Source organism: Pseudorca crassidens, chromosome 2 (genome assembly GCF_039906515.1).
Source record: "Pseudorca crassidens isolate mPseCra1 chromosome 2, mPseCra1.hap1, whole genome shotgun sequence".
Classification (NCBI taxonomy): Eukaryota; Metazoa; Chordata; class Mammalia; order Artiodactyla; family Delphinidae; genus Pseudorca; species Pseudorca crassidens.
Genome location: NC_090297.1, coordinates 102,173,408 through 102,192,893, shown reverse-complemented (window position 1 = coordinate 102,192,893; position 19,486 = coordinate 102,173,408). Strand labels below are relative to the sequence as shown.

The window sequence follows — 19,486 nt, the reverse complement described above, 5'->3', positions numbered from 1 at the left end:
GGCCCGTCTGTATTGATTTCTTAAATCCAGTTCACAAATTCTCATTGAGCAAGTTGAGTATCATTAAAACATATCTAACTTCAAGATATGAAAATCAGAGTTAAAAGCCCTCTGCCTCACCATCTGTAGGCTTTGGTTATTCTCCGACTTTCAATATTTTCCACTCCAAAAGAGGGGGAGAGAATTATTGGAGCAGCTAGACCTTGGACATGTTCCAGAGTTTTATCCCCATTTACAAAACAGATCTCCTGCCTGAAGCTTCTCAGTTATCAGTGGTTAAGGTAGCTGGAAATCAAGATTCCCTAATAACCCTCCCCATTCTTCATCCCTTCATGGCATATAAGGGGTGGTGGTTTAAAACAGGATATCTGTGAAAGAGACAGGACAAGTGCTAACAAGCGATATTTCTTCTCCTTCAAGTTTTAATTGTTTCACTAGGCAATGTCCAGAAGACCAGGCAGCTTATGCAATTCAGTGCTTCCCTACAAGTAAAACAATACTACTAGCTTATCTTGATGGGAACCAAATATTACTCGAGTCCCTACCAATCTCAAATACTAGTTTCAAAGCAGAAAAAAAATCTGTGTGTGTGTGTTTGGGGTGGGGTGCAGTGGTGCAGGGTAGGACAGGGAACAACCTAAAATTGGGTAGACAGCATTTTCTTTATTATTTCTTTTAAAAGCATTTGGGAAAAACAAAGGTCATGAAAAGGGGAATGATAATATGGTCTCCCGCATCTACTGCGATGACCTGCCCACTCCTCTGGGCAATGGGCACACAATTCCCACTGTTTCCATTAGGAAATGCAGGTCAGTTCTCCTTCCTCCACGGAAGACAGGCAGTGACCGGGCTCCCTGCAACAGCACCCTTGGGCACCACTGTGCGGTCTCTGAGAAAGGGGAAGGGTACACAATGGAGGCTCAAGGCCACTGTCATACCACCCCCCCAAAAGGGCCACTTGTGAACATTTGTTTATCCCTTTCTAATTTAGGAAGTGGGAGGTCACAACAAGGGCAGGGGCTTGCCCAGTGTGACACAGCCTAAAATAAAGTGTCATTACTTCACCCTGTGCTTCCTGGGGATTTCATCCTCTCAACGGTTCACTATGAGTTTTGCCACCAGTTGATCTGGGTAGAGGGCAAGGGTGCTCAGGAGACGGAGTGAGAAAATTCTTCACAGGAGGAACCAAGGTTGAAACCTGGAGCAAGGTGCGCTTGTTTATTATTATTATTTTTTTTAGTTGTTTCAAACTAGTTTCTTTAGGGGTTCCATTTTCACTCCTCAATGGATTTTATGCATTTCTCAGATGCTTCTTCACTCATTAGTTCATCTAGTTCTGAAGGGTTACTGAGTGTCACCTTGATCAGCCAACCATCTTCATAACAAGATCTGCTGACAAGCCCTGGATTTTCTGCAAAAGCTTCATTAATTTCAGTTACTTCTCCTGATAGAGGAGAAGAGAGTTCACTAGCAGCTTTTTCACTTTGCAAAGCACCAAACTCCTCATTTGTTCAATTCTGTCCCAGCTTCAGGGAGACTACAGTCAGTAAACATCTCCCAAAGCTTCCTGTGCAAAATTGCTGATTCCCACCATTCTAACACTATTTTCTGTTGTCATCCATTCACGTCTGTCTGTGAATTTACGCACAGAGTGGGGCTGGTGTGCAACGCTGGGAAGGTACCCACCCTCAGCCACCAGGGCTGAGGCCCCAACGTTCACTTTTTTAAAAACACAGACCAAATCCTTACAATGAGCAAGGCCTGCTAGGGCTGGAGATGCTCCTTCCTCTTCTTCAGTAATTAACAATTTAAAGGGGGTGGCGTGGGAAGCGGATATGACAGGTGCAGAGAAACATCCCAAAAATTTTTACAAAGGCGCACAAAGAAGGTGCAATGAGTTTAGGAGACAAGTTTCCATCCTGGACGTGAGTCACCTGACGTCTTCGTCAGCTGAAGCTGCCCCGAGGCCTTCGGACCCATCTCAACCGGCCCCCATCAGGCCTTAGAGGCTTTCTCAACTGTGCAGTGTGATGTCTGGCCACGGCTCCCACCACATCAGCACAATGCCCTGTGGCCAGCCGGGAGGTCAGAGGTCTTCAGACTTCCGAAACTGCTGCTGATAAAGTCTGGAGGGTACCTGGAAGCAGAGATGTCCACACCCTTTGGACAGGACTATGGATGGTACTTTTAAGTCAGTCCCAAGTCACTCTAGCTCTGCCATGTGCCAGCTACACGACACTGAACAGTCAGCCTCAGGTTCCTCGTTGCCTAAAATGGGAATAACACTCGGTGTAACTACTAAAGACTCTAGAGAGGCATTCTGATAGATGAATCAAGGGGCTGCCATCAAAGCCAAAGACAAAACACCTAAAAACAGCACTGTTTCCAAAACTGACAAAGCTGTGGACTAGCAAGAGGGGCCAGAGGAGGGTAAAAGTAATTGCCCCAAATGCAGCGCATTTCAAAGCTGGCCAAGAGGGTTGTAGAAAGGATACCTCTGAACCCAATTTGGCAAATTCCACCTTAGCAGGAAGTTGGAGGGATGGTCTCCGATCCTCACTGGTTACCTAGAGGCACTGCCTAGTCTGGGCTACATCCTTCCTTTATGTAAAAAGGGGGGCGCGGGTAGGCTTTCCAGTCTCCCCGGGATGATATATGATTAATCATTATCAAATACAAATGTGTATGTGAAGGTACTCTGCAAGGCACTACACAAAGGTTATTATAACTTGGTTTTAATGAACATGTAAATCACTGCCACTCGTCACTTACTATGAAAAGTCTTTATGAATTTTAAAAAAAAACACCTCATTTGGGGCATTTTTTATTTCATCGTCAATTGAAACTTATAAAGATATAAGACATGACCAATCGCAGTTCCTCACACCTCCGATGGCTCCTAAATGATTAAGTAGTTTAGTTTATGCACAAGGATTTTCCATCCAGGGAGCTGAGGGTGGAGACGGCTGGGGCTGAAAGAGGATGGCACTGCAGGGCTCTGCAGCCCAGAGCAGCGTTTAGGGCAGAGAAGGAAGAGGACGTGATCCGAGGGACACCTGGCCTTCACAGTCCTTCTCTCACTCACCTAAACCTGCTGCGAGGTGGGGAATATCAAGTAGCCAGGCCAAAGCAGTGGGTCTCTTTGTGAGCCCAGCTCAGTCCCTCCAAACTTGGGCTGCAGCCCATCAGCCAGCAGGGGGCAAAGAAAACAGCTCCAGTTCTAGCCAGCGGGTTCCCTCAGCCCAAAATGAACAAGACTTAACCTTCCTCCCCAATCTGCCTGCATGTGAAATTTCAACGAGACTGCCAGTCCACCCTACCTGCAATAGTTAGTATACATCCATGATCATTCAAAACGATTCTATGGGGCTTCCCTGGTGGCTCAGTGGTTGAGAGTCCGCCTGCCGATGCAGGGGACACGGGTTCGTGCCCCGGTCCGGGAAGATCCCACATGCTGCGGAGCGGCTGGGCCCGTGAGCCATGGCCGCTGAGCCTGCGCGTCTGGAGCCTGTGCTCCGCAACGGGAGAGGCCACAACAGTGAGAGGCCCGCGTACCAAAAAAAAAAACCATTCTAAACATCTAAATAATCAATATACTTTAGATTTATGACCTCTTTAAAAATGTGCTTTTTCAGTTAACTAAAATTAAAAAAACTTGTTTTTTCAATGGGGTTTTCTACCTCTACATTAGGTACCTGGGTAATGAAGAGTTAAAATGTTCTGCCTGTTTCCACCCATTTGCTGCCCTCCTCATGCCTTTTTTCATTTTGTCAGGCCACTCTTTAGCTGGTGCTACTCAAAAGAAGTTGTTGGTTTGAGAGACCCTGGCTTAATAACCAGCACAAGCATTAAAAGGGGACTGAATCAATTTCCAGTAAGTCCTGATCACTCCTCAACTGGTACCTTGAAGCCTAGGGTGGGAAGTAAAACAGCTGCTGGGCTGAAGAGGACAAAGGCAGTGACAGGCCCTAGAGAAATAGGGAAATAGAACTCTCAAGAAATAACTTGAGAGTTCTGCGTATCACACAATGTTAGGGAGTGAGTGAGTGTTCAGGCTGGGAGACCACCGGCTGCTCACGAATCAGGAACGTCTGGTGGGTCACTAGAGAAATGCCACCTGAGTTGAAACCAATAAAACCAACATGGCACCTTAGCAAGCATCTAAGCATCATGTGGAGGATAAAGGAAGAACACCAGAAGATAACACCCCAAGTGCGTGAGGCCCTGCCCTCACCACGATGACAAACCGGCAGGATAAACCAAGCACTAAGTGTCAACGATCCACAAAACCATAACACGCTGATCATCAGGCCCCCAAACAATCCAGGTCCCAAAGACAAAAACACAAGCCATCAAGGGTCAACTTTTCAGATCACCAACCAAAAACGTCTACCAGCCGTTACTGGACAGGGTTGGAATAAAACCAGGTACAGAGATAATTAATGCTCAGATATAATCCACTGTAAAGTCACAAAGGAACTAAGGAATGGGGCCCACTGGCCAAAATCCCCTTGGCTCAGGATCCAAATGAAACCAGAGAGAAAAACTGCAGGGTGGGTTGGGGGGTAGAGTGGGGTGCTTCTATTCTCACTGACAGAATCTGCTATCTGAAACATTAGTCAAATAAATGTGAAGAACTGCTTGTGGATTCCTGACGACAGATTTAAACACAACTAAGGAGGTGACTCATAGGCAAAGAACAGTCTCTCTATGACTACAGCCAAAGAACACACTTCCTCTCACACACATTCGATTCATAGCAACGTGAGAAAGTTCAGACCTGACTTGGTTATGGCTCCTTTTCCAAAAATATATAAACGAAGGAGAGTTTTAAAAAAAGTAGTGGATTTTAAAATTCTCTGTCCTTCACATTATCACTTACTGGACACGTAATTTCAGCGGAATCCAAAATTGGACAGCTCTGGCAGGGATGGAGAAACATTCTGCCCAGTGCTTTGCTGGCCAAAAGCAGCAACTCTGATTACTGTGAGCCCATCTGATCTGACACTCGTGTTTCTTCTTCTGGCCTGCTGGCTGGCAGAGCGCCCTGGGCGTCTAGAAGAAGGTACCACAGCACAAATGTTCACCCTCCTGTCCCTCACAGAGGGCTGAAAAGCCCATTTCATTTCACAAGACTTTGACCAAGACTCTAAAAATGCCTTTTACTTGGAAAGTGAAAGTAAACGAGAACTCGAAGATGCCGTTAATAGCATCCCAGCAGTGTCCAATGACACTTCCCCTCAGCTTCCCTTTGGAGGGTAATTCATAGTATTCAATATTTCCCATTCTTTTCAATCTTCAGTAGTTTTTTTTCAGCTGAAAGAAAAATCATTTTCTAGTTTTGAAAAGACTTAAGACTGACGAACAGCAAAAACCCATAGTTTATAAAGATTAGATCTCTCAACGCCAAATGCTTTAAAATCCCAACAACAGCTGCCGCTCACACTTCCCCTGTACCCTCTCTAAACGGAACACAGGTTACTTTCACTTGGGTGAGTACTCTACCTAAGGGCCAGATGAGAAACTGACACTTCAGGGCTTTAAAAAACTTTGTTTTAAATAAAGAAACTAATTTTACTTACTTTTCCATACAAAATCCTTCGAAAACTATTTTCCTTAAAGCCTCTTTCACTCTTAAGTTTGGATATGCTATGTGAAAGAACATAGCCTGGACTTCGCTGGTGGCGCAGGAGTTAAGAATCCGCCTGGGGACACGGGTTCAAGCCCTGGTCCGGGAAGATCCCACATGCCACGGAGCAACTAAGCCCCATGCACCACAACAACTGAGCCTGTGCTCTATAGAGCCCGCGAGCCACAACTACTGAGCCTGTGCGCCACAACTACTGAAGCCCGCATGCCTAGAGCCCGTGCTCCACAAGAGAAGCCACTGCAGTGAGAAGCCCACGCACTGCAACAAAGAGTAGCCCCCACTCGCCGCAACTAGAGAAAGCCTGCGCGCAGCAACGAAGACCCAATGCAACCTCCCAAAAAAAGGAACATAGCCTGACTGAACAGAAAGTCACTTATCTGTTCATTTGTTGCTAAAATAATCAGAAAACAATGCTTTAGAAGGGTTCTGGGATGGAGAATGGATGGGTACCCAGTCTATTGGGCTTTATAATGTTGAATTCACTTTTTTTTTTTTGCGGTACGCGGGCCTCTCACTGTTGCGGCCTCTCCCGTGCTCCGGACGCGCAGGCTCAGCGGCCATGGCTCACGGGCCCAGCTGCTCCGCGGCATGTGGGATCTTCCCGGACCGGGACGCGAACCCGTGTCCCCTGCATCGGCAGGCAGACTCTGAACCACTGAGCCACCAGGGAAGCCCGAATTCACTTTTTTTAAGTGCAATTTAGGAATAACACTTCCAGGGGTCTGGATATTTTAAGTTTTATTCCTCCCCTAAATAAACATTTTACTGGATTTTAAAAAATTCCTCGCCCCCTTTTGGGGACGGGGGTTGTCAGGCTTAGCCTACTCTCAATCTCCTCAGACTTATGATGCAGACCTCCCCCTTTCCTACCCTCCCACCCAAAGGTGAGTCACCAGAGTGTTACAAACTTCCTGGCAGAGAAAACTACAAATTAACAAACAGTAAGTTACCCAAAGAGAATACACCCTCAGAGCAGGGTACAGAAAGGCGAGGGGGGTGGGGGCTGTTCGTCACTTATACACTGAACACTTGACAGGGGCAAACGGTGTGATGCATCCCCAACCTTCTTCTCTGTCCCTAGGGCTAGTTAACCAGTTCCTCCCGTAACCACTCCACTTGCTCGGGCCAGGCCTGGGCAACCTTCCACTCTGAGGACTCTGCCGTGCGATGTTTTCAGTCTAAAGTACTAGCTTTATAGCAGCCAGAGGGAATTTAGTCACACTTTCAAGCTGAGCTCCCAAAGGGCAGCTGATAGTGCTACCGTACAACCAGGATTTCTGCTGACATCTGTATCCCTTGTGCAACCTTCACCTGCACCTTTTCCCAGGCTCCTCTTTAAATCACTACCCATAAACCATGGTTTCTTTTCTAGGTAACTAAGTTAATGTTCAAACGATGGAGAACTGCAGTGAAGGAGCAGGTGACATCTCCCCTCCCCTCATTTTTTGTAAACTTGAGAAAAAAGAAAGTTTCTTGCGTACCTTTGGTGAGCTAAAGGATTGTGGGTGGTAGGCCTAGCTGTGGATTTAAGCCAAGTGACTGGCAAAAACACCCAGTATGAAAAAAAGGACAAAATCCTATTTCATCCAGGAATGATTCAGCAGGAGCTGTTCTTCCATTTCTTTACCAAAAGCTTAGGAGATCGATTTTTAAGGAGAAATAAAATCACCTGAAATATCACCAAAACCTGGGCTCCCAACAGTAATGGGAAGGGGAGGGGAAGAAATTAACAATGACCTTAAAAATTAGCTGCCAGCACTGGCTTCCTAGTTAACCAATTATCAGCAGGGCTTCAGTCACCACTCCACCCACATTCTAATCCCCATGTGGAAAAATCCCAACATTTGAGCATAAAATATCCTTCTGAACATTTGGACTATCACCGTAAGTCATTGGGGACAAAGGGGTAACTTTATCCCAGGGGAATCACCCCCCCACACACACACACCACCCCCCTTGTTTAATTTATCAGAGTACCCAAAATACTAACTACAACCCAGCAGATAAGCAGCATATCAGCCTGTGTTAACCAGTTACAATTCAATTTTGTGTTTGCCAGCCACTAGGCATTTTATTAAAAATCCATAAGACATCTAGGTTGAACCTCCACGACCCAGGTATGTTGCTTTCTTTACCACCACTGTGCATGTGTGTGGTTACGAAAGGGACATATAGATCTATGGACATAACTTAGTTATTCAAACATCTCTCTGGTCCATTAATCCAGCCTCACAAACACCCAGTTTCATCTGAAAAATAACTTGAGAGTTCTGCGTATCAGGCAATGTTAAGGAGTGAGTGAGTTTTCAGGCTGGGAGACCACAGGCTGTTCACGAATCAGGAACGTCTGGTGTGTCACTAACCAACCATTTGACCTTGAGCAAATCACTTCACCTTCCTAGGCCCCGGGTACATATCTACGATCTCTACAGCCCCCCAGTCAGTAATGTGAGGCTCAAGAAATAAACTTTTTTTTTGAGGGGAAAGAGACAAAGAAATGAGCTTTAAAAAGCTTGTTTACTGGAATGACTTAGGGTTTGATAGTGTGGTACAAGCACAGGCCACTAACCCAGTTTTCATCCTGGAAGTACAGAGGCTGGCACTCAGCTCTTTTCAGCTACTTGACCTGAGCCAGCCCTCCACATTTTGTGCTTTTAGAAGATGCCAGTTGTGCATTCCCACCTCTCCTTACTTTCTCGACCAGGTCCAAGCCTTTCAATGACCTCCTTCAAAATCCATTTAGAGTCCCCAAAGAATGCACCGTCCCTCTTCGCCCATCACTCACTGCACACCGAGGAGCCCTCAGAACCTTCAAAGACCTACTAACCGCCAAGGCACTGAGCAAGCCCTGGACACAATGGAGTGGATTCTCTCCTACCAGTATTCTCTTGACCTGGTCATTTTATCTCATCAACTTCTTTTGCATAAACTTTTCTCGACTGGACTTTGGCCCCGTTGGGGTCTGCCACCCAGTCTCTTGCCGTGGCTACGGGTTATCACAGCTCCAAGTTACAGAAATGCAGGAACCAGCCGTCGTTCTGGTATCCCCACAGCGCTCGCCTCTCCTGCCCAGGGGACCTCCCTCGTTCCTTCGGGAACACCCCTCTTCCGCAGGTCGGCACTCCTACTGCGTACTGCCCCGACTTCCCGTCCTTTTTCGTGTTTATAGTACCCGGAGACCCTGGTGGATCAGCCTGTGCTCCTTCCTGGATCATCCCTCAAAAAAATCTACACACACCCTCCCCACCATTAAGATAACCATCCCAGTTGCTCCAGCTGCCCCGGGCGCATCCCATGTTTATGGAAAGGGGCCCACTGAAGCTCTCAAAAGTATACCTTAAAGGCCATCCTAGGGCAAAGACACACCCTTTCTGGCACCAGCCTGCCCGACCGGCTCCACAGTAAGGGGAAGCCAGTTTTTTCCTTTAGGGGAGGGCGGCCGCCTCTGCGGGCAACTGGCTAAGACCGAAGCCTCCAGAAGGAGCCTGGGACCCTAAGGCCGCCCCCGCGTCGCAAGCCCCCCAGCGCCGGGCAGGAGCCGCGGCGGGAACGGCAGTCCGGGAAGTGGCCGAGCAGAGCGCCCCAGGATAAGGGGAGGAGCACGCCTTTCCTCGGGGCAAGAAAGGCGGAGAAAAAAAGGAAGGCGAGAGACGCGAGGTGAGGGCGGGCGGAGGGAGGGAGGGAGGGAGGGAAGGAGCGGGTTGGGGATGCCGCCGGCGGCCCGCTCCTTGCCGGGGCCGCCCAGCAGCCGTCCTCCCTCCTCCTCCTGGGCCCGCGGCTCCCGAGCGCCGCCTCCAGGAGCCCGGACTCCGGGCGCGCTCGGACTCGAGGGCCCGCAGCCCCTCTCCAGGGTGTGAGCGCTGCCCGGCGCTGCCGCCCTCCGTCCCCCCAGCGCTCCCTTCCCCCGCCCGCCCCTCATTACTGCGCTTCCTCCATTTCCAAAGTGCGTCGTCTTTTAAGCCTCACCGCTCTGCCAACCCATTCCGCGCCCCGCCGCTTCCTCCTCCTCCGCCTCCCGCTGGCTGTGGTCGCCCTCCTGACTTCCTCCTCTTCCTCCTCCTCCCCTCCAGGGCTCCCCGTGCCCCTCCCCTGGCTCCCCGGACACTCACCCCCTTCCCCATACTGGCGGTGGTCTGTGCCCCGCGCCGGGTCCTGTTGCTTGAGAATCAGAAAGAAACGAAGAGAGCGGCTCCCGGCCGAGCAAGCGCGACCGGGGGAGCGGAGAGAAGGGAGCAAGGGCTGCCGCGGGGCGGGAAGGAGGGAAGACGGCCGGCGGCTCGGGCCGATGCCTTTTCTGCCGCCGCTGCCGGGGCTGCTACCGCTGCTGCTGCCACGTGTCCGCCTCCTCCCGCCGCAGCTCTGCGCCCCAGACCCAGCCGCAGCTCAAGCCCGCGCCTCCTCCTCACTTCCTAAAATATGCAACCTGCGTGCTAGCCCCGCCCACGCCGCGACACGTCACCGTTACCGGAGCAACCTGACACCGGCCGCGGGCCTGGCTCCGCCCCCGCCCCAAGCCCCACCCCCCAGGCCGGGGCCGCGCCGGCTGCGGCCGGTCCGGGCTCCCGGCAGGAGGGCGCCGGGCCCTGGGGCGCGTGTGCCCACGTCCCGGGAGGCCGCGGCCGCGCCACTCCCGGGCGCGCCGGCTGGCTGGGCAGCGGGAACTCGGCGGCCATGCAGCTCCCGCGCCCCCCTCCCGCCGCCCTGCGTGACGGGCCTGCTTTGGAGGGCACGCAAGGTCCTCGGTGGGTGCGGGGACGTCCACGGAACTGGGTCCCCGAATCTCCGCGGACCCGGGGCAGAAACCTTGCGCGGAGGGGCCTTTCTGGGCATCGGGAAGCTCCTCTGGGATTAAGGGAAGTACCGGGATGGGGGTGAGGGGTCGGATGTGCCTGCAGCCAGCGCCCGCAGGAGGGACTGCGCCCCCCCCTGCGGAGTCCAGGCCCCCGCGCCCACCTGCGATGGCCTCCCCGACCAGCCTCTTGGTGCCCTCCCGAATGCCTCCCGTGGTCTTGGTATCCCCGTTATCCATATTCCCCCAGGGCCTGAGCTGGCCTTGCCGGAGGTCCCAAGTGCCTTCTCCCTCCTTTGCTTCAAGACCCCCAAATGATAATCCAAAGGGCCTGCTGTGAATTCATTCACGCTACTGTGTGAATGAAAGCTGCTTTTCCAGTTTGAGGATTCATTTTGCGGGGGAGGAATAACTGAAACCTAAGGGAATGCATATCCTTAGCAAAAGGGGCTCCTCCGAGGAGGAGATGTTTGAGGGCCTGTCTCATGCCTCTCCTTGCCCCCAACCTGGCACAGCAGGGCCTTTGGTGCTGTGAAGGACCTGGGCCTGGAGTGTGGTGAGGAGTCCAGGAACCCCCCAGAGGGCCCTGGCCTGGCTGCACTGTGTGGCTTTCTCCCATTACAGCTTCTGCAGAGGCTGCAATGGCTGAAGGTCTCCTACAGTTAAAAAGTGAAGTATTATTAACAATGTTTTGGGGAAGTCAAGCATACTCTGGGAAAGCACGATTTGCAGGAGAAAGTCACTCCATGTCTCTGGGAATTCCGACTAGAAACAAGGAAAACATTAACTTCCTAAGCAAGTTAAAACCGGCCCTATCAACTCCAAGTATTAATTTAACGTGAGTAAAGATGTGAAACTTGAAAGAAACGGGGAAGGGGGGAAGGAAGAAAGAAAAACAAAGGGGGAAAAAGTAGCAACTGTGTTATCAGTTAGACCATTAGCCTAAGTCTTGTTCCTTCTTAGAAGAAACTGTTTCTTTCCTCTTGCCCAAGAATGCATTAAGGGCTGGTGCCTCCTCCAGCGACCTTCAACCTTGGTTAAATCAGTGCGGGCCCTGAAGAGCAGAGGAATGGCCAACTGAATTCAAATTCGTGACTGCTGGGGAAAGAACCCCCAAATCCAGAACAGAGTTCCCAATGCTGCTAATTCAACAGAAGGAATTTATGAAGAGTTATCAGGGCTCTGTCTCCAAGGGTCTAGGAAATGCTTTATTGACATGCCCTACATCCACCATTACCGCTAACCTGTAGGAAGCTTTTGCTTGCTAAAGATCTCTCAGCTTGTTTGAGATTCATTATCCCTTGGGCCCTGGTCTGCATGGAAAAAACACAGCAAGAACAACAACAAAATGTAGAAAGCAAAAGTCTGAACAATGGAGGTTTCTCCTGCTAGCGGATCACCTTTTCCTCCCTTCATAAGTAAAATTATCAATTTTTTTCCCCATTCAACAACATAAACCTGATAAATCAAGGCATTTCCCTTGGTCTCTACAGCTGTTCATTTGGTAGCTGAAGATTACCGAAGGTCCTTTCCGGAGGACCTCAAAGTTCTAGCTATATGCCAGAGAGGGGAAAAGGCATAAAAATAAATATTAAAATCCAAAATTTGTCATCACCTCCACATAGCACTTTTACATATAAAATCCGCTAGAATTCTCACAAGTCCAAAAGGTAAAGGGCTTTAGCCGCACTTTCCAGCGTGGGAAACTGGAGGTTTGAGGACTTCCTTCTAACAAGGCCACTCAGCTAGCAATGGGGGAGCCTGGCCTCAAAATTGCAAGATGGGAACCCATCTTCCTGCTTGTAAAATGTGGTCTCTGAGCATAGCACCAAGGAAGTTTTGGTGGAAGAATACTAATTGCTTTCAACATGGCTGTCCTCACAAATACAGAGAGAGGGTTTCCACGTGCCTCTCCTCTCGGCAAGAGCCTTTTCTGTTAATTTCTGCTCTTCATCAGTCTACTGTGTGCATCATCGTGAGGCAGAGAACCATTTCTTTTATAAAAATGACTGATATAGATCAACAAACACTCCTCCACCACTGTTCTGACCCATCTGATCCCACCTCTAGAGGCAAATCCCATTCCATTTTCAAGTCATTTGATAATCCATTTTTCATTGCAGTCCCGTTGAAAGAAACATAATTCGACAAAAACAGGTCAGAATATCAGAAAGGGCCTTGCTATTACTCCTCTAAAGTTGATGTTTCTACAAATGCTACAGCCAAGTGTTATGGTCTCGGCACTTATGGGCAATTTTCAGGGGTGTTTTTAGGGGTAAAGTTTATTGCCAGGTGTTGAGGACAAATTTTAAGAGGTGAAGGGAAAAAACGTGATAAGGAAGCAGGAGCTGAAAACTTTTTATGGGAAAGAATGTTGTAAAGAACGCCTGCCAAGTTGTACTATGGAGCCCTGAACACGCCTATAAAATTAAGACAAAGGGACATTGTGGCCAGAATTGAGGTGCAGACATCTCAGATGTGAGAGAGATGCTTTGGAACATAGGTGACCAAAGGGGGAAATATCCTTTTTGGGGGACAGGCTTCTTTCCTCCTCTTGGGAGAGGTTTCTGAATGGAACCTTGGAGAGTAAACATTCCCGTCACTTTACATGAAGAAACTGAGGCCCAGGGAGTGATTGGCACTGGATAGTCCCAGGACACTGGCAGCACTACTGTGCATCTTTTCAAACTCCCAGAGCAATGCTGAGGATAAAAGAAACTTCCAGAAGAGAAGGTAGGGCAAATTCTGCCTCTCTATTCTATCTACCTCTTACTCTATCAGCTCTTATTAAACTCCTAGCTTGGGAAACAATTAACCTGATTGGTCCAGAGACTCAGCACTTACAGCCCTCAAGGCTGCCAAGTGTGGATGGCTTTGAGGAGGATTTGACACACCATGGAGGGCTGGCCCAGTCATTGTGAATAGTCAGCAGATGTCTGAAAAATATGATGCAAGTCAGTATTTTGAGCCAAGTGTGCTAGCACTTTGAGTAAGTACTTGCTGAAATGAATAAACATGCCATTGCAATTAAGGGCTTTAGAATAAGAGTTGGAACCTACGTGAAGTTAGCATTTTTCCATTGGAAGCAAACATTTGCGAGATCAATGAGCTGGGGATCTGGAAGGACAGAAGTCTCTTTGGCCCAGCTTGCACTAAAGGTTGCATGGAAACAATCTTAAGCATGCATCTTTATCTTTTACCATTCCCTTGGTACCCCAGAAAGCCACTTAGCTGCCACTATCACTGTATTAAAGCCAACCCTTGACACCATTCCAAAGTTCCTCCTAGCCAATGTCTATCTCGCCATTGCAAATCTCTTTTTTCCTGTCTAGCAGCAGACATCTTACCTCCTGCTTTAAAAGCACAGTTCTAGGCAGACCACTGACCATCAGAAATCTGTCAGCTAAAGAATTCTGACCCCTGAAACTTTTCCTCCCTGACTGTGTTTTCCAGTCATCTCTTAACTCCCTATCAGAGCTCTTTAGTATGCTTGTAAACATATTTTCTTCTGTTAATGATTTTTGAAGCCCTTAGGTTTTGCCTCTGGTTATTTAGAAAAGTCAACGTTTTCTTGGTCCCTGTCTTGGAGGCTCTTATTAAACACACAGAGTCAAGTCCTCATCAGTCTTTTCCTCAGCATTCCTTTAATACAACTGCCACTTAAATAATTTGCTCTTATTAATAGCAGTCTTTGTAAATGAAACAATTATGAAGTTGTTCCCCAGGTGTTCTACACTGAGTCCTGAAATTCAGAGTCACGTTGAGTCTTCTTTTCTAGCACTCTCCCCACAGTACACTGCTACTCCCCTCACCCCAGTTCAAAACATTATTAAATTTTACAATATCCTGGAATGTAAAAACTCATCCCTTGTAAAACCCATGTAAAAAGTCATCCCTTGTTCTCTGTAAATCAACAACCACTGGGGCATTGCAAACAAAAATTAAATGGCAACAAACAAGGGATCTGGAGCTTAAAATAGTCTATTGCCAGAGTCCTATCTGTGTCCAGGCAGTAGAGACGTGGCTTCAGGCAGGCTTACAAGCCAGCACGGGCAAGCCGAAGGCAGAGAAGAGGCAGCAGATAAGTGTCATCGAACCCTTCTTGTTCTCAGGGGAATACAGCATGAGCACTAAGGAAATGAGTGCTACCATTGGGGTAGATAGATTTGCTATTCTTGGCCTTTAAATCCTGCATGGAAAAACAATCGAGAAAGTTCTGTGAAAGCTGGTTCCACTGAGAACAGCACTCTTCCCTAGATGACTTTGCACTAAAATTGGGTTTCAGGGACTGTGCAGATTTTCCCTTCAGCGGAGTGAAAAGCCACCATAATAGGAGAGAATACAAAACCATCCAAAAGTGGTTTGGTTCATTTACAAGAGTCTGGGAGTTTTTGTAGAAAGTAACCCAAAAATAGGTCAGGTACAAAAATAGTAACCAGCTCAATTCATTTCTAACAGCTTAGGTTTTACTCTGGAGTCTGCCATTTGGTTGATGGGTAACCTCTACATGTGAACTCTTACTGATAAGCCCCTAAGAAAGTCCCCTCTCTTTCTTCCCTTCTCCCGCCCCTACCTCTGGCACTCTACACTGTTTAACAGAAGTAAGAGCTAGTTCGTGCAAAAAAACAAACAAAACAAAAAACAAAACAAAACAGAAAAACCCCAAGAATAGCCATTACTGGGCATCTACTCTGAGCCTAACATGGTGTTTGCTGCTGGCATAAAACGACAACGAAGACGCATTCTCTACCCTCATAGAGTTCACCATTTGGCATAGAGAAAGACACGCAAAGAGATATTAGCAGCACAGTGAGAGGTGCTATATCTATGCAGCGTATCATGGGGGCATAAAGGAAGAAGTGGTCAGTTCTGCCTGCGGAGCTGGAAAGGCTCCCTTGGCTGGATCTTGAAAGATGGGTGGGAGTCCATTAAGTGGAGCCTCGTGCGGGTGCACGTGTGTATGTGTTTGTGTAGCAGGGGTTGGTTGCAAGCAAAAGCAGCAGCATGGGTTAAGACCCTCAGCACCTAAGCAAACTTAGTCTGTTGGAAGACTGGCCGGTAGTTTAAAATCGCTAGAGCGTAGGCTGTGAGAGAGAATGCAGCAGGAGATGAGCCTGGAGAGGCGAGCAGGGTCCAGATTGTGGAGGACTTGGGTGCCCATTCTAAGGGCTTGGACTTTATCCTGTAGCCCACAGGGAGACACTGCAGGATCTTAAGCAGGGAGGTGGCATGATCAGATTTGCGCTTTGGAAATATTCCGCTGGTAGTACCAGAACCGTGGGATAAGCTTTCACAATCAGTGCATTTACCAAAGCTCTTCTGATGGTAGTACTGAATTCAGAATCTCAGGACATCCACGTTTCCCCATATAGCTTTGAGATGGCATGTTAATTTTATTTTCTTCCTTTTTTGTGTACACACATGCATGTCTTGATCCCCATTATAATCCCAATCATTCACCGCTTCTCCCAAACAGAGGATTTCAAGTTGCTGGACACAGTGGAAAACTGGGATTTGGACATAATTTTAACAATCTGTTAGTATACAAGTCTCTGACCTTGGAAGATGGTTCAATCTGCAGGGACGGTACCAGCAGTTTACCCAGTTTTCCTAATATTTTTTTGCTATGCCGAATTCCAAATAGACCAAGGACTTGGTTGGCTTCCACTTCTCCCAGAGGCCAGTTCTTTTTTTTTTTTTAACATCTTTATTGGAGTATAATTGCTTTACAGTGGTGTGTTAGTTTCTGCTTTATAACAAAGTGAATCAGTTATACATATAAATATGTTCCCATATCTCGTCCCTCTTGCGTCTCCCTCAGAGACCAGTTCTTGATGCAGTTCCACTGACTAAAGAAAATTTAAGCTGCCTGGCTCCCCATCTCACATATAAGAACCAGTAATCTAAAGGATAGTGATGATAGAGTAAGAGGCCAAATGAATGAATAATTTGGCTTCCATGGTCAAGACAGTTCAAATAAAAGATGTCCCCGTGTCAACAAATTTCAGCCCTTTATTTCTTTGACAACTCGCTGTCGCTTTGACACTTCGCATCTGGTAGTGGGCATGGCAGTAGAGACAGGGTGGAGATGCTGGTGGGGTGGTGATGACGGAGGTGGTGGGTAGGGGCAGCAACGATGCTAAAGGGGGTGGACCCAAAAGAGCTGATCCAATAACAGGCTCCCAATCGAATAATTCCTTCAAGCAATTGCATCTTCCTCCTCACATGAAGCTTTTGAGTCTATTTTATCTGTAACCATATCACCAGGCTGCCGTGAGAGTCAACTGACATGATACTCTTAAGGAAACATCAGGCCTGTTGCACAGTAACTGTTCAAAAAGTGTAAGGAATGATCTTGTCTTGATTTCAAATTCCTATTCAGCCTGGGAGAAACAACGTTCAAGGAAGGATGAAAGCATCCATGAAAATTTGTCTAGAGGAGGAGGGAGTGAGAACAGAATCTGCTTTTTGCTGGCTTTCCTCTGCCCCCACCAACCTCCTGTATCCAACAGCGGGCCTGTCTGCGGACACACAGCCAGCTTGTAGCAGAAACCAGAGTACAGAGTGCAGGAGCTAGGTAAGCAAGGTTAGGGCAACACTCCACCTATCTGAATTGGTCTAGTTATCACCAAACCACAGGTGAGGACCAGGGAAATAAGCCCTGCACTAAAGCATTGCAGCACTGGCCTCATGGAGAAGTTTTCACCTTCAGAATAAGAAGCTTGACTATCCATGTTCTGGACTGCAGGGGCTGATACAGCACAACCTCCTTGGGAAAAAGAAAGCATTTAAGAAAGCACTTGGAAGTGCAACTTAAAACCATCAAAGCCTTTTCTTATTTTTTCCTTTTTACATAAAAAAACAAAAAACAGAAGAAAGAAAGGAAGGAAGGAAGGAAGGAAGGAAGGAAGGAAGGAAGAAAGAAAGAAAAAGATAGATACCATCTGCTAATGCAGTTGCTAATCGGCAAGGGAGAGTTCTTCCTCTTCCTAAGAACAGGCCCAAGAGAATGCTGTGTTTCGGGGCCATCACTCCCGATCCTGGAAAAAGCAGCTGAGTCTTCCAGGCACCATGCTGCAGACTGGAGCTGCAGGGAACTAGGTGGGCCCAGGGATCCACTTCCCTCTCATGCCTTTAACCTTATCAACCAGAGTGCTCAAACTCAATGTATTCTCTTTCCCCTTTGCTTTTTTCATAATGGAAGAAAAAAAAAAAAAAAGGTGATGTTAAAGTTTTGAATTAAGAAACAGTTGCCATCTGGGTAATTGACTTCTGCTTGAAGCAGCCCACCGGGTTCTCATCAGTGGCTCCTGACAGGTATGCAAGTGTCAGCCGAAGTCTTGCATTGACTTCTAAACGCAAGCTCGTGGTCCATGCACGATACAGAAACCTTAATTCCTGAATAGCGAAAGCAGTTTTCTCTCAGGTTACCTCAGTGCATGGTAGATTTCTTAGGTAGATTCTAAATGCAGACATTTAGAATGAAAGCAGTCATGTTGGTCTCATCCATTCCTGGTCATATGCTGCCTTAAGAAAACAAAAAATGAAAAGCCAGTTTTCTTTGTCTTCCTGTTTGGACATCCACGCGATAGAAATATGTATGACTGAAATCACCTTGCTCTCTTAGAGGATTCAGGAGTCTGAGTGTTTCCAACTCCTCAAATAGTGGAAAGAGGGGTGGGCAGCCTGGGAGGAATATCAGGTGTCCATCTATGGGTTGGATGCCATGTCCTGCCCTTCTCAGCAGGCTTCACGGTTGCCAGCCACTCCTGTTCCCCAAAGGGAGGAACTATCAAGCAGCACGAATGGGGTTGCAGTCCCATGCCCTGACCTGAGATGCCCGCATGGCAGGAAAAGAGTCACTAGCTTTGCATACAACTCGCAGCCTCACCTTCTGTTTTCGTGCACAGCAGAGCTGGTGTCAAGCAGGACGGTTGGCGAGGACAAGATATAAAAGGAAACAGAATGCTGGGAACTTGGGTGGTCTTGAGCAAGTCCTTGTACTTTCCTTCAAGTCTGTTTCCCTGGATCTGAAATGTCTAGAACCGAGTACAATTAGGAGCCTGTGCTCAGGCAACATGGGACGCTTGAGTTGGGAGGGGAGCTCTGCATTGGACAGAAATCTCACTCGCAGGCCGTTTGGGTTTTACAAGGGACGCTGAGCTTATGAAATGAGAATTCTACACCACAGATAACCTGGTCTGCTCTCCTCTTTTACAGAGGAATTGAGTCTGTGAGGCTGCATGTGCTTTTCCCAGGGTCACAAACCACCTGCTTAATGTCAAATCGAGACCCCAGCCCCTTCTCTTTCCACTACACCGTGCTGTTTCCTTAAGCTTTAGGACAACTTGGAAACATCTACTTAAGGACAGAGATGTTTCGCTTCCAAACCAAGAACGGAGGGTTATCCAAAACATGCAATTTAAAGGATCAACTTTTTGAAAATAGAATTTTCCATGTTGCTCTGGGTACTCATATAGGTTCATCTTAAAAATCTCGCTCGACCTCTTTTCACTCGTGTCTCAATGGAGCTACGTCTGAATACACACACACACACACACACACACACACAGACACACACAGACAAATACACACATTATTGTTTTGAATTTGAGAAAATTCAAGGAAGCCTTGAATGGTGTCAAGGTAAAATTAAATTAAAATCTCTTGCAGGGGTCCCAGGTTCCTCAAACTCCTTTCCTGGGAAGCCTGCTCTGTGTCCGATGACAGTTTCCTGGACTCCGCATCACACCTGTATGGGGTTTCCTCGAGCTGCTGGGTGACCGGCTCCACTCCATGGCCCTCTTGGCTCCAACATCCGCAGACTTTTCTCTTCCTTCTGCCAACTGATGGAGGAGCATGCTGAAAAGAACATGGAGGGCAGTAGCATGGGGGCAAGGGCCTGGGCGTGGAGCTGGGGTAAGGCTTGGGCAGACAGTGGAGGCCGAGGGGGGAGTCCGAGGCAGCCAGAGCAGCCTCCAGTAGCTTGGGCCAACTCCCAGCAGGCTCCGTTCTGCTCCCTTGGCCTGGCTTAGATCTCTTTTCTT

The 19,486-nt window shown here is 48.0% G+C and overlaps 1 protein-coding gene across 2 annotated transcripts in view; it reads right to left on the bottom strand.

Annotated features, from left to right (window-relative positions):
- ATP1A1 (ATPase Na+/K+ transporting subunit alpha 1) overlaps positions 1-10,052 on the bottom strand; it is a 33,153-nt gene extending 23,101 nt beyond the window's left edge. The window contains exon 1 of one of the 2 annotated variants that reach the window (XM_067727394.1): positions 9,760-10,052. In XM_067727394.1, the coding sequence (XP_067583495.1) occupies positions 9,760-9,771 (12 nt within the window). In that variant the 5' untranslated portion in view covers positions 9,772-10,052. Of the gene's footprint in view, positions 1-9,616; positions 9,637-9,759 lie in introns of those variants that run through there. The other variant, XM_067727395.1, reaches the window with a different exon arrangement.
- Positions 10,053-19,486: the final 9,434 nt, after the last annotated feature.